At 37.2% G+C, this 14,523-nt stretch overlaps 1 protein-coding gene across 5 annotated transcripts in view; it reads right to left on the minus strand.

Moving 5' to 3' along the window:
- Positions 1 to 14,523, minus strand: part of STX7 (syntaxin 7) — a 51,686-nt gene that overhangs the window by 12,519 nt on the left and 24,644 nt on the right. For all 5 annotated transcript variants that reach the window (XR_013168852.1, XM_077143996.1, XM_077143994.1 and 2 more), the window contains 3 exons: positions 2,824 to 2,893; positions 926 to 1,019; positions 190 to 327 (listed from right to left, as the gene is read on the minus strand). Coding sequence is in view for 4 of the 5 variants with exons in the window: in XM_077143996.1 (XP_077000111.1) it covers positions 190 to 327; positions 926 to 1,019; positions 2,824 to 2,893 (302 nt within the window). In the remaining variant the exon portion in view is untranslated. The remainder of the gene's footprint in view (positions 1 to 189; positions 328 to 925; positions 1,020 to 2,823; positions 2,894 to 14,523) is intronic.

Here is a 14,523-nt window from a genome sequence, read left to right on the forward strand (position 1 = left end):
CCCCTTCTTAAAAAGTGAGTAAAAAACCTGAAAATAAAAATGTAAATCTTGATTTCCAAGATATTCACATAACTGAAAGTGACTGAAACATACCACGTCATTTTTCACATCTTCCCAACGCATACTCACTCTAAGGACCCTCAGAGAATACCATGTTGCTCATTCTGACAGTACATCATAAATACTCACAGATACTCTGGAGCTGGCTCTGACTCGAGCAACAAACTCCTTCTCTTTCTCAGCAGCTTGCCTCTGGACCTTCTGAAAGTTTGTCAGTGAGGTTGTGAATTCAGCTACTAAGCGATCCTTCTGTATTTTCCTTTGCCGCTAGAGGAAAGGTAGGAAGAAAGAAGTACTAGAATCAAGCTGTGAAGTACCAGGGAATTTGCAAATGTCTTTTTAATACCACCTAGGCTCTATATTTAATTCGGAAATGTGCACTCATTCCCCACTAACAGGGCCTTACTGATTAACTCTTCAGTGACATTTTGACAATATATCAGATACTGACCCATAATGCTACATTTTTTACCACAAAATTTCATGCTTCTAAAACATGGGCCATGATTTTGAGGTTACTTCCACCCCCCACCGGCCCCAAGCAAGGAAATTAATACAGGCACCTGGGAAACCTCCCATCTTAGAATGAGTGCTGTGCATTGCATGGCAGTCAGGCCTGGGAGGCTGGAGACCAATTACTTAGGGAGCATTTATTGAGTACTTACTTAATTACGGGTCAGGGAAACTCACTTTTACTTGACTGAACCACAGGAGACTACCTGAGCAATTAGAGTTTTGTGTTCCATGAACGTCTCAAACACAAAAGTTTATCTTAATTTCCTTGCTAGCATAACAGCTCAAACGCCCTGCGATGCATATGATTTCTCCCACATTCTCTACTTCTGCATGTCTTAAAGCTGGATACCTGTTCACTGGGGGTAGTGGGAAGAGATCCAAACTCTTTAATGTATTTATCTGTTTCTTTGGCAAGTTGGTTAGTATACTGCTGCTTCTGTTGCCTAAAGTGAGAAAACACACATTACAGTCAGAGAACAAAAACATTACACTTCTTCAAGCACCAACTCTAACACCTCAATCAACCCTGAGGCATCATTTTATAAGAAATGCTTTTTCAGAGACTGATTAAATTGTCTCGATGAAAACAAAATGTTCAGATTCTATTATCTGATATATATTAAGCAGGTATTTCATGGAAGTTTCTGCATCCCTCACTCAGGGATATCAGCTGCACAAGGAAGAGAGAATTTGCTGCCTTAGATTCTGCCCAGTTCAGAGGATTTAGGGAATACCTGGCCTCTTCTGTTTTTCTAGGTAGGCATTCATATCCTATACATACTTAAAGCAGGGAGATAATACTAGTACAATTGTATTATTATTTAAGTTGTTATGGATACTTACAGCATTTCCCTGTAAAGGAAACAAAACACAATGAAAGAAGTAAATTACACCTAAATCTAGTTAGCTGGCTAACCTAGAAAGAAAAAGATTTCTAATTAAATAGTTTAACATGAAAAAAAAGTCTACATTAATGGGATGATTTACAAATTACATCATTACACTCATATATGCTATCTCATTTTAAACATGTATTGATCACACATAGGATATAAGAGTATGTTTAAGTATGCCTATCTATACTTAACTAATAAGGAAGAATTATAGCTTTATTTATATCTCTATTTACTAAAAACCCTATCATTAATATGTTCTTTTAATTTCTGGAAAAAAATAATAGAGTCAAGGATCTAAAAAGACCTTACATACTTAATTTTATATGCTTATATATGTAGAATCTCTACTAACTTTATTAAAATATATAACTATTAGAATTATGCATTTCCATTCCATTTTACTTTAATAGATAATGGTTTATCATTTTAAATTTGGAGCATTTTACTAGGTGGTAAAGTACAAAAAAAAATCTTTTAAATGTGAGAAATTCTTCAAATTGTACTTCATAAAAAGTATGATTTTCTATTACCCATCTTTTAATTTCTTCCTCTTTGTAATTTTTCCCTTCTATACCTAATTTGAAATATCACCTCCAGTTATATAACAGTTAACATTTGTAGCAGTAAGAGTATTGAACCAAGATTTAAAATTCAGGTTCTGAATGATGTTGGGCAAATCAACAAATTTTCAACAGGTAGGTTTTCCTTATTATAAGCAAAATAAAAATGGTTATTTTATCTATCTTACCTAAATTTTGTAAGATTCAGGTAAGAAAATGTGTAAAAACTCTATAAAATCCATAATACACCACTGACCTAGTATTATTACTGTTCTTCTAACACCATATCAATTTACTGGGATATGCATCATACAGCTTCACTATAACAACTGTGTTTCTTAGCAGAGGTCAATGACTTCTGAAATTCGATGATGCAATTATAAACCTTTGGTGGAACAATTCAAACTGGATATGAATTGGACCTAAACCAGATAAAAATCTGGGCACTGCTAGGATTGTTAGCTATGAGAAGCAAATTATACAAAAACAGAAGCCTGGATATGATTTCTCAAAGGTTATTAAGACTTTTGGAAACCATCTATTTAAAAAGTATGAGAAAGACAAGTAAAGAAAGTCAGCTTGATAGAGTAAATCAGGTCTTTAAAACAGAAAAACATTTGCCTCCTGTGGACAAGGCAAACTCTACAAAAACCAAACTTGATTACAAATGCTTAAGTAAGGGAGCAGAGATTTTTGTTGTTTTCTCCAGTAAATACTGCACACTGATAATACTGTTAACTCAAGAACAGCTATTTTTTTCTCTTTTTCTTTTTTCCAAATTAAATACTTACAGCTGTTGCCTTAATTCCGGAGAATCTTGGGGCGTTCCAAGCTGATTCAGAGTCCTTTGTATTTCCACAGCTGTTATAATGGAAATTGATGTACAATTGTTTATGAATGTTAGGGCAACAAAAATAACAGAAATTAGTCTAAGCAACTGGGCAGTTAAAAAAGACAGTATTTACAGAAAAGTAAATAAACAAATATAGAAAAAATATATTTTGAGAAAACGAAAAAGTAAATGGTCTATTTAAATCAAATCAGTGAGGCTGATGGATGAATTTTCACAAGGAAATTATCTGGGGACGTTAACTTGTGAAAGTGCACTTAAGATCCAAAAATAGCATCTTTTTCCCTATGCTGTCAGAACATTTGGTGAACACAGTGGCATACAGATTTTCACTTAACTCACTGGCACAAAATATCATAATTCACCTTAATAAAAAAATGAATGGATTATGGCTAATGAATGTAATTAGACATAAAATCATACTTTTTAATTATCTAAGGAGTAAATGATTCAGAGAATGATTAGCAAAGGATGTTAAAACCACACGATATTCACACAACTTCAGATTATCACCACATAGATGGTATTAGAAAAGAATCACCTTTATTATAGATATATCTGTTGCTTAAAATAAATGATCAATTTTAGCACCCCAAAAGAACAAACTAGCATTAGGAGCCTTCTGCTGTGAGGCCACAAGAAAGGTACCAGATGAGCCAAGTGCTTTTCTTGCCTAAATGTTTGGCTTGGCCTGAATTTAATCATGAGGAATTTAATCATATCAGTCTAGATTGTGGGCTACTGTAAAAAGAGCACTAACGTAGGTTTCTCAAAAATGTCAGTGCAACAAAAGGAAAAAAAAGAAGGCATGCTGCTGAATCCAAGAACAGTTACATGTCATGACATCTCAAAGCCAAAAGTAATGTATAATCTTTGACTGGATTTTGAATCAGAAAAAAAAAAGAAAAATTAAAAGGAAGGAGGGGACAAGTAGAGAAATCTGGGTATGGAGAGAAAGAGAGATGTATTAAGATAAGCTGCCAAATGTCAACAATTGATGAATCCAAGCAAAGGGTATAAAGAATGTTCTTTGTACTTGTGTTGGTCTGAAGCGTATGTACACCAGAAAACATGTTTTCAAAGTTAATCCATTCCTGTGGCCATGAATCCACTGTAAGTGGGACCTTCTTGATGAGGCTACTTCAGTTAAGGTATGACCCACCTCAATCAGGATGTGTCTTAATCCTGTTAATGGAGTCCTTTATAAGAAAATGAAATTCAGAGAGAGAGAGAGAGAGCAAGAGCAAGAAAGAAGCTGAAAGCATGAAACCAAGGGAGAAACCAGCAGACATCACCAGGTGCCTTGCCATGAGATAGAAGAGCCAAGAATCACCAGCAGCCAGTCTTTGGGAAGAAAGCATCACCTTGATGATGCCTTGATTGGACATTTTTCCAGCCTCAAAACTGAGCAAATAAATTTCCATTGTTTAATTCGACCCACTGATCAACCCAGGAATCTAAAACATATTATCTTTTTCTACAGATTTAAGACATTTAAAAACAAAAGCTGGGGATAAAAATTTCATGCTAACAATCCAGAAGTCTACAACCATCACAAGAAAGGCTCTTCACAAAACTGGAGGCTCTACACTTTATGCATGTACATACAAAACATCAAATGGAAATAAGTTGGTAATCCTTCTCAAACTAGAGAGCTTTCACATTTCCAAGAGGTAGAGGAAAATGATACAATCAGCCCCTCTCATTCACTTTACTTTAAATGAGTGATTTTTTTTATATATAGCATACATGCTTGTTAATAGTTATGTAATTATGGGATCAAGGGAATGACAGTTTTCTAAAGCATTCTAATTTTTGCTCATGAGAATTATGTAAATGAACACTGCTTTCAAGTCAAGCTTTAAAATTAAAAATATTGCAGAGGTCCACAGTAACTGTTATCATTTAGCTAGTTTCCAAGGAATTTCTTTTTGCTTTTAAAAATTTCTTGTTGTAGGGTTTCCTTTCCTTTTTCTGCTTTTAACTTATAGCTATATATTTCCCTCCCAACTTCAACAAAGTTTTCTTGGAACTGCCTTGTAGGGGAAGGTGGCTTTTATAGTCTAAGGCAAACTAGTGTGGGCTCTAAAGGAGAGAGGCATGCCATCTACCTCATCTATAGAGGGTTCTTTTGCTTTTTGAAAAAGCCACATTAAGGGAGAAACAAATACATTATTCAATAAATGACACCAGGGAAATGAATTAAGTTTGGGTGAAGGAGGGAAATAGAACCTTAATTTACACCATATAGCAAAATAAATTTGTTTAAAATTATTAAATAATATAAAGTAGAAAAAACATTAAACTGGTACAAGAAATTACAAATGTATATTTATTATATTATCTTTTATATTATCTTGGAGCAAGAAATAAAATATTTTCTAAGTATGTGCAACACTATAAACGATGGAGAAATTTACAAATTAGAGTATGTAAAAAATGTCAAAATACATTACATGGAAAAAGATTGAAAAGCATTATAACTCTGGAAAGAACACATAATTAAAATGTATGAGGCAAATGAAAAATTTAGGCTACTTTCTCCTAGTGGGGGCTAAAACTCAGCCTGCAGTGATTTCCTTAATCTTTGAAGAGCTATCCTCAGTGACCCCCAGTTCCTGGATGCCCACAAGGGCTCCCCACTCTGAAGTAATAGTCTATCTAGTGTACCACCTATTTTTGGGGTATTGCTCAGAACTGTCTCCATCAAAATCGGAAAGACCCAGAGGTGGGGATCCCTCTCCTATTTCCATTTAACTGGCTTGGCTGGAGGATGCCGAAGACAAATGGCCCTGGCGACTAGCAGAGGTTCATCCAGGAACTTTCACTGCAATGCTCAACAGAGGGCACCTATTTACTGGGACAGATCGTCAAAGTTTCTGGCAGCTTGTACATGTTTGTTGATAAGGCAAACACTTTTTGCTCTCTCCCAAAAAGTAGACCATGAGAAGGAGCTGGCTTCCATTTGGAAAAAACAGCAGCGAGCCTCTATAGTCCTATCTCAAGGTTATATGCATTCTCCACTTCTGTGTCAAAATTTCGTTTTCAAGGATCTTGTAATGCTTTAAATCATCTCCTCCTCCAGAACCCTGTACTGGTCCAATACATTGAATATTTGCTTTTAGGAGCTGGAAGCAGGAAGCAACATCCACTCTTAAGAGCCCTGGAAGGATGCAAGTGTATTAGAAGGCAGAAGATAAATTCCATAAAAATACAGGGGTCTGTTTGTTCAATGAACAGTCTCACTGTATACATTGATATACTCATAAAGTGACAAACTGCTTTTATTAACAGGCTCAAATACAACTGGGGAAGAATATTTGATGAAATTCCTTAATGCTGCTACAACCCATTTATTAAATGATCCCCCAAAAGAAAAGGCTATCCTACTAGTTTAAGCAGTGGTACAAACTGCTCTAGAACTGGCTAACTGATTTGGTTGATTCACTGGTAGCTGAAGCACCTGTGTAATATCAGGATGCTGTATAAAATTAGTGGAAAGTCCCAGGAGAAAAAAACAGAAAGGAGTCCTTTCAAGTCTTGGAACACCCAGCCATGCTCTGGCAAGCCAATGTCCTCCCTCTGAGGAACAGACTGGCTTTGCCTTCGAGCCCTGGATCAAGAGTGCCTTAATGCTATTCTGTGTGTATATCTCATTCTCCACTGTGTTCTATGTACATCAGCCAGCCTGCCCTCCCCACCCTTAATCCGAAAGGACTTTCTCAATGGGATAATAAATGATCTGGCAACAGTGGTAGGCATAAAAGCCATGAGAAGATCCACTGACCTGGATTTCCCATAACTCAGACAAACACATTTACTGGCATCTGGATATTTTTGGACATAACTGTAGCACAAATCAAAATCATTTCACACCATTAGAATGGCTGCTATTAAAAAATGGAAAATAAGTGTTAGAGAGTACACAGAGAAAGAAGAACATTTATCATTGCTGGTGGCAATGTAAGATGATGCAGCCTTTGTAGAAGACAAGTTGGTGGTTCCTCAGAAAGCTAAGTATAGAACTACCATCATAAGACACAGTACTCCCACTGCCTGGTATATACCCCAAAGAATTGAAAGCAGGAGCTCAAACAGATAAATGCACACCAATGTTCGCACTGGCATTATTCACACCTGCCAAAAGTTGGAAGAAACCCAGGTGTCCATCAACTGGTGAATGTATAAATAAAATGTGGTATATACATACAATAGGATATTATTCAACCATAAAAAGGAATGAAGTCCTGATATATGTGACAATACGGACGAACCCTGAAAACGTCAAGTTGAATGAAATAAGCCAGACACAAAAGAACAAATATTGTATGACCTCACTGATCTGAAATAATTAGAATAAGCAAACTCAGAGTCAGAATCTAGAATAAAAGTTACCAGGGGATAGGTTGGGAACAGGAATTGGGAAGTGAAGGCTTAAACTGTACAAGGTTCTTACTTGGAATGATGGAAATATTTTGGTAATGGATGGTGGTAATGGTAGCACAACATCATGAACATAATTAGCAGTGCTGAAATATTTATCTGAATGTGATTAAAAGGGGAAAGTTAGATGTATATAGGCTAAAAGAATAAAATAAAATAAAAAAATTCATAGACCTATATTACCCAAACAATGAACCCTGAATTAAACCATGGATTACAGTTAATAATACAACTATAAAAACTGTATTATTATCAATGAGTAGACTGGGCACTGCCCACCTAGACTTGGTGCTGGATGTCCAAACAGAAGACACTGGCTGTACCACTTTCACGGAAGTAGAAGAGAAATTCTGGTGGGATTTTAGCACTATGTTAGTCAGGGCCTTTTTTTTCTTTTTTACATTTCACTATGAAAAAAGAAACCATAAATATGTTCATTGTGAGGAATAAAGGGGATGAACTGCAACAGACATTTATTTGGGGCTATGTAATCTCAAACTCCTTGTTAACACTCAGAGATGATATGGCCCGTTGTGGATTAGCATCAAAGAAAAAAAAATTAGGTGAAAAAAAAATGGTGATTAAAACAATAAAAATGTTTTAAGTCTGTGAGCTTTGCTTACCTGCCTTATGAGTAACACAGGTGAAATGTGAGTGCTAGAAGCAATCACAAAAAGGCCCAGCTCTTGAACAAGCTAGTTGTAATCAAATCTAGATTCAATCAGTGGGACATTTAGGTTTCATGAATAATGGCATTCATGCAAATCAAACACAGGCTGACAACCTCTTTTTCTCTCTGAAACAATTACTTGAATATACAGTATTGCATAAGATGGAGTATCTTAGGAAAGCAACCACTATGTCACAGCCTACTAGAAGGTATTTCATTATTGAGTGCCAGATACATGAAAACGAATGAATAAAACAAGGCCCCCAATGTTCCAGCAGCTTTCAGTCTAGAAGAGGAAAGAAGGACATTATATAAACCTGAAATGGAAACAATAACAGTAAAGTCTACAACATGCATCAAACTAGGTTCTAAAATATACATGGCCTATCAGAGGTTCATCCAAAAAGTGTTAATGCAGGTGGTGCTTGCACTGGTATTGAATAAACAGGACACTTAGTCTGGAGTATAAGATCAAATCTCATGTAAGAAATGGATGTACATGAATAAGAGAAGAGCCAAGAAAGGCAGGTAGGCTCATGTATTTTTCATTTCACTCATTCATTCACTCACTCACTCACTTAACAAACACTGTGCACCAATATGTGAGAGGGTTTTGAAACATCAACACTAATTTGGCTGTGTTACTTTAGCTTGCCTAGCTCTAAACTTGAGGATCAATTTAAGGTACCATCTAATTAAGAGATTGCCTTGATCAAAAGTGCCTATGGAAACTTAAATGTGAAATAACTGAATCAAATCTAGGGGGACAATTATATGGGATTGGCCCAATCTTAAATTTTACAAAGAAGTTTAGAATCAAAGAGTAAGTGATTTGTTCAAAAAACTGTATCTATTTAGTAAAAGAACTGGATTTGGAATGTGGATTTCTTGCTTTTCAAAACAATCTCTTCAGTGTACTAAAATGTTAAAAGTGAGAGACTTTTTTAAAAGATTATTTCATAATCCAGTGAATGATAGTTGCCAAAGCAAAGAAAGGTAAGAAAAGAAAGGCAAGTGCATGCTGACCAGAAGGAGTAATTTATAGGAGCTGAGCTGCATGGATGTTTCATGCAGCACTACTACATGTAAAGTCATCTCAGAGCCCACCAATCGATCAGGGGATCATTCTGCCCAGCTGAAGGTTGGTCAGGAAATAAATGCCCATCCTTAAGACAGCATGTATCAGTTCATAAGAATCAGAGTGTGTGAACTGGCAAGACTCCAGAGACATCATTTTTACATATGACTACATCATCCTCCTACATCAGGGGTCAGCAAATTATTGTTTATAGGCCAAATCCAGCCAGCAGCCTGTTTTTGTACTGGCCTCTGGCTAAGAATGGTTATTAAATTTTTAAAGGGTCAGTAAAGCAGTGAAGAATAAGCCTGTAAAAGCCTAAATATATAACATCTGTCCCTTCACAGAAAAAGTTGGCTGACCCCAAACTTCATACTAAAACTTCATATTCACAAACTCAACACAGCATGTTACTTAAGGGTACTAAGCATTAAGTATACTAAATACTCTTTATGTTACTAAGAGTCCTATCTAGTATAAAACTGAACAATGCTGTAAAATTTCCACTGACTACGCATGCATGCGGAGTTGAATTCCTGCAATTTTCAGTAAGAATATGCTATAAGCACACCTTAGGTGCTGACTTAGATAGGCTATTTATTACTGCTCTTCTTATGTTAATTTAGAAATAGAACTACAGTTTCTTCCGTGTTCCATCAGATGAACATTTCGTAGAATAACTGCTGCACTGTACTCACTGACTTAGTTTACTCCTCTTGGGTTCTTGGCTATCATCTAACTGTTTTTCTTCTGGAGATGAGAAGTACAGGATGAGTGATTTCACAGGATGTTTTACCAAACCCAAGTAGACTGTGTACAAAACTGTTTAAGCAAATGTGGCTATGGAGAGGGAGACAAGAAGGAATTTTCTAAGGTTGGTGGTGACAAGCTTCTCTCAAGTAAAATCTTGACGGTTCCATTTCATTATCTAGTCTGAGGTGTCGTGAATTTGTAAGATGAGCAAATTCAATTTTACGTGGTATAAGTCCAACTTTTAAGGAAAAGAATTCCAAGAAACATAATTAAGGAATTTTTTTTTCAAATTTTAAAAAGATTTCTTTACATAACCACAAATAGTTTCTTGAAGAAAAATCCACCTAACACATGGAGGGAATATTAAATCAAGAGGTACCACTTCAAGAATATGACAGACAAAACATTTTTTGCAATGTCTGTGATTTTGAACTGCTACACCATTACTCACTTCCAGAAAGGTCACTTTAAAATGGACCAGTAAGTTGCATTTTTCATAAGACAAAGAAAATACTATTTCCTACACATCCAAAAATTGTGCATTATTATTTCCCCCAAAACAGTCTCCTTTCTCACTCATCATCACCCCCAGTACTGAAGACTTATTCTGTTCCACAAGGGTCTACTGCCATCTAGCGAATTTCTTAGGAAAAAACGCTTTATAGCATTATTTGTGTCATAAAATTATGAGCAGAATTTAGTGTCAGGGGTCAATGTAATGTTACAACCTGTCAGATTCACTGGGAAGAGGGACTTCTTGGGGATGCAGCTGACCAGTGAGAGCGGACAGGCTGTGGGGCCCAGTTTCTTGCAAAACTTATTGAATGCATGACATGTATGAGTTTTTATTCTTTTCTCTTCTTACTTATTTTCTGGAATGATGCAAATGTTCTAAAACTGATCATGGTGATGAGTACACAACTATGTGATGATACTGTGAGCCACTGATTGTATAATATGGTTGAACTGTATGTGTGTGAAGACTTCTCAATAAAAACAGTAAAAAAAATATATATATATATATATTGAATGCAAAGCCAGTGTCTCCAAATAACTGAGAATAGAGTATGACCATCTCCTCATTTAGCACAAAGTGTATCTGTTGCAACACCCCCAAAACAACTGAGAGTTGCCAGAGCCAATTAAAAAAATATATATTGTTTAGCAATATCCTTGAGAGGTGATTTTGAGATTTCTGCCCAGTTTCAGGGATATCACACTAAAGCAGTACAGTTTAATGCTGATCAGCAAGCAGACTTGCAGCCAGACAGCCAGGTTTGGAAACCTGGCCTCACTTCCTCCTGGCTGCTGACTTTAGGCAATTTACCTAATCTCTTAAACTAAGATGCCTCAAGAGTCTAACGGAAAGAAAAACACCTACTGCTCAGTGATCATACACATTAACTGAGAAAAGCTAGCAGTATCAAGTAATTTATGTTTTTCTCCTGAAAGTCAAAAATAAGTGATAAGAATATCCTTATTAACACTTCCTAGCTATCTAATGCGAGTCATACAATGCTTCAGGAATGTACTGAAACTTAATCCCTACTACAGTTTCAAGAAAGGGAGACTTAATGATAAATCTATCATATCAACTGATATGATAGACACAACCCATAATTAGGAGGGAAAAGTCAGCAACCATGTGACAGTAATACAGCTGTTAGAGACAACTGGAGTAACTGAAACAGAACTAGAAGGGGGAAAAAAAGACAGAACTAAATATTGAAATAAGCTAACTCCATTCCAGTCTCCAATCTTTCCTCAGCTATCAACGCCCTACTTGTAAAGGGTGGTTTGGAGTACTAAATGAGATGACACGAAAAGATTTGGAAATGACACATCTTTATAAGAATACAAGATATTACTAGAATGTTTACTAAAATTAGTGTTAGAATCCAAGTTGCTTATAAAGTAAGGGCACAAGGGAAAATCTCAATGTCTCTGGAAAATATCTATTATCAGCTAGTTGAAAATAACTAGAATACAACTTAAGAAAATTAGAAAACAATCACGTGGCCCTATTCTACTTTGTACATCAAGAAATACTGAGAAAAGTGGAAACAACTTGCTGGAGACTGAAAGACAGCTACTAAAATAACTGTGGGCATTTGTCCAACAAGCTGTCTATCTCGTGTTCTGTCTCATGACTCCAACGGGAAGTCGTGTTCTTAGTAGGGAGAGGAGGAGGGCCAGGAAGATGGAGCAGATACTTCACGCGCCCTGACTGACTCGGAGAGAGTCTCCCAGTGCAGCCCCGGCCCTGGGGCCGCTCCATGGGTTCTGGAATCTCAGATTTAGAACAAAACATTTAACTTTAAATTTCTCATAGGTTTTCTTCCCAGATACTTCAAAAGCAGAGAGTATGTGTTAAAAAAAAAAGGAGAAATATAGGATGTTTTCAAGCTATTGTAGATTAATAAAGTATACTTTTATTAATCTTTAAGAACTAAGTCTGAAGGCCTGGTTCTTAAAAGAAAGTACAAGAACAAGGCATTGAAAACTGTAAACACCACTTTGGATTTTTCTGTGGATACTCTGGAACACCTCAAGCCCTGTCTCTCTTAGCAAAGATGTTACGTCCTAACATGTTCTCACACGGGCCTGCTCCCTGCACCTGCTCAGAGGTAGTCCAGCATCAGAAGCAACACGGGCTCAAGAGGAGAACTGGACCCCTGGAGAACGTGATTTGTGTAAGCTGCAAGCACAGACGAGGACTCAGCAGTGCAGCCCTCCTCCTGCCTGAGCTCCAACTTTGCAGATGCTTTGCCCATCTCCTTGACGAACTGCCTTTCCATCATACAGGAGACGGTCCAATAATCCGCCTTCCACTCCCACAGCAGATATGCATGCTATGAAGTTCACCTCCATTTTACATGGCAATGAGTCCCAAACCTTTACTGCAGTGCTGACTTCTGAAGACTTCAGGCATCCTTAAAACAATGAAAGGGACTCCCACTTCCCACAGGAACTCACTAGAGGTTGTATACACATCTTCCCTCTTTTTCCCTCCACATAAAAGAACAAAGAGAAAAACAAGAAAACCCATAAAAATAACACTTGCAGAGAAACCAAGAGAACAAAAAGAATTATTAAAGAACATGTTAATGTGTCCAGAAACAAATCCCAACAAATGATCCTAAGTGGGAAGTTGGAGCAAATATTTACCACCAGGAGTAGGGCTGAGAAGGACGTGGGCACTCTTCTGGGGACAGCTGTGACCTTTTCTAAAAGGAGGGGAACACCCTGGAGTGAGGCAGGAAGCCACCTTGGGTCAGTGGTGCTCTGCTGGGGGCATCAGGGCTGTGGGGGCCTCCTACGCTGGGCTCTGGGTTCTGAGAGGCACAGGAGGCCTGGCTATATTTTAAAGAACCAGTACTGCCTTAGGTAGTAGTACAGAGGTGAGAGAAAGCCTTAAGCAGAAAAACCTGGCACCTCTCTCTCCCTCCACAGGTATCCCCTGCTCAGAGCTGGGAAATCAAACTCATTCTAGTGAATTACAAAAAAGAAATGGAAATAGCAATTACACAAAAGACAGAAAAAAATTGCAAGAAAGAACAGTAAAACTTCTTACAAAGAAAATGCAGTAAAAACAAAAACCAAAAAAGGTGTCACAATATGATGGAGATTATAATCCAAAATACCAACACAATTTTTTAAAAAGTCAACGAGTAATCTCTTCCTTCAAAAGGAAACCCAAGGACTAGCACAGCCCAGTGATCAGCCCACACTCTGAGCTCCCAAGGAAACATTCAGAAAGGTCATCACTACTTCATCCAGCACTGGGTGAAATAAGAAATGAAAATAGGTTTCCAACTTCCCTTGCAAATGAGTGATGGAGAAACGAACTTGTAGGAAACAATAAATAAAATTTGAGAAAATCATCCTAAAAAATACAACCTTTGGGGAGATTTAATTATGTACTCAAAAAGGCATGTTCAGATCTCAACTCTGGTCCCATAGGTGTGAACCCATTTGTAATTAAAACCTTTGAAGATGCTATTAGTTAACCTGTGTCCAGACTGAACAAAGGTGGGACTTAATCCAAGACTTTGAAGTCCTTATAAGTAAAGGAAATTTGGACACAGGAAGGAAAGGTATAGAAGCTGGAAATCAATGGGAGGGAAGGGAAGATGCCACCATGTACATTTCATGTGAAAGAAAAGCCAAGGACCAAAGATACCTAGCAGCCAACCCCTGAATGTCACAGTATTCATGGAGAAAGCATCATTTTCTGACACCTCAATTTTGGACGTCTCCTAGCTTCAAAACTGTGAGCCAACAAATTCCCACTGTTTATGAAAAAAAAAAAAAACCTCAATGAAGTAATTGCAGTTTAAAAAAGATCACAAAGGAGGCACAAAAGAACTCCTGAATGAGATGCCAGATAAAAGGCACTGCAGAAGTTCGAACTGGAAAAAATCAGAAAAGAAAGATAAAAATCAAATTCAGAAATGTAGAACTAAGAAGAGGACAAGTAAGAATAGATACTAAAGAAATACCAGACCCATCATTCGAACCTATTACAGGTTCCCTGGGCCAGGTGCCCCCTGGACAGTTTTTGCTCCTGACTCACTGTCACTCTGCCCAACACTGCTGGTCCTAACTCGTGGTGACTTCAATCCACACGTCCATGATCCTCCCATCATTGTGGACTCCTTGGTTCTCTGAAGGCGTCTCCTCCAATGACCCTATCC

The sequence above is a fragment of the Tamandua tetradactyla genome, chromosome 25 (genome assembly GCF_023851605.1).
Source record: "Tamandua tetradactyla isolate mTamTet1 chromosome 25, mTamTet1.pri, whole genome shotgun sequence".
In the NCBI taxonomy this organism is placed as follows: Eukaryota; Metazoa; Chordata; class Mammalia; order Pilosa; family Myrmecophagidae; genus Tamandua; species Tamandua tetradactyla.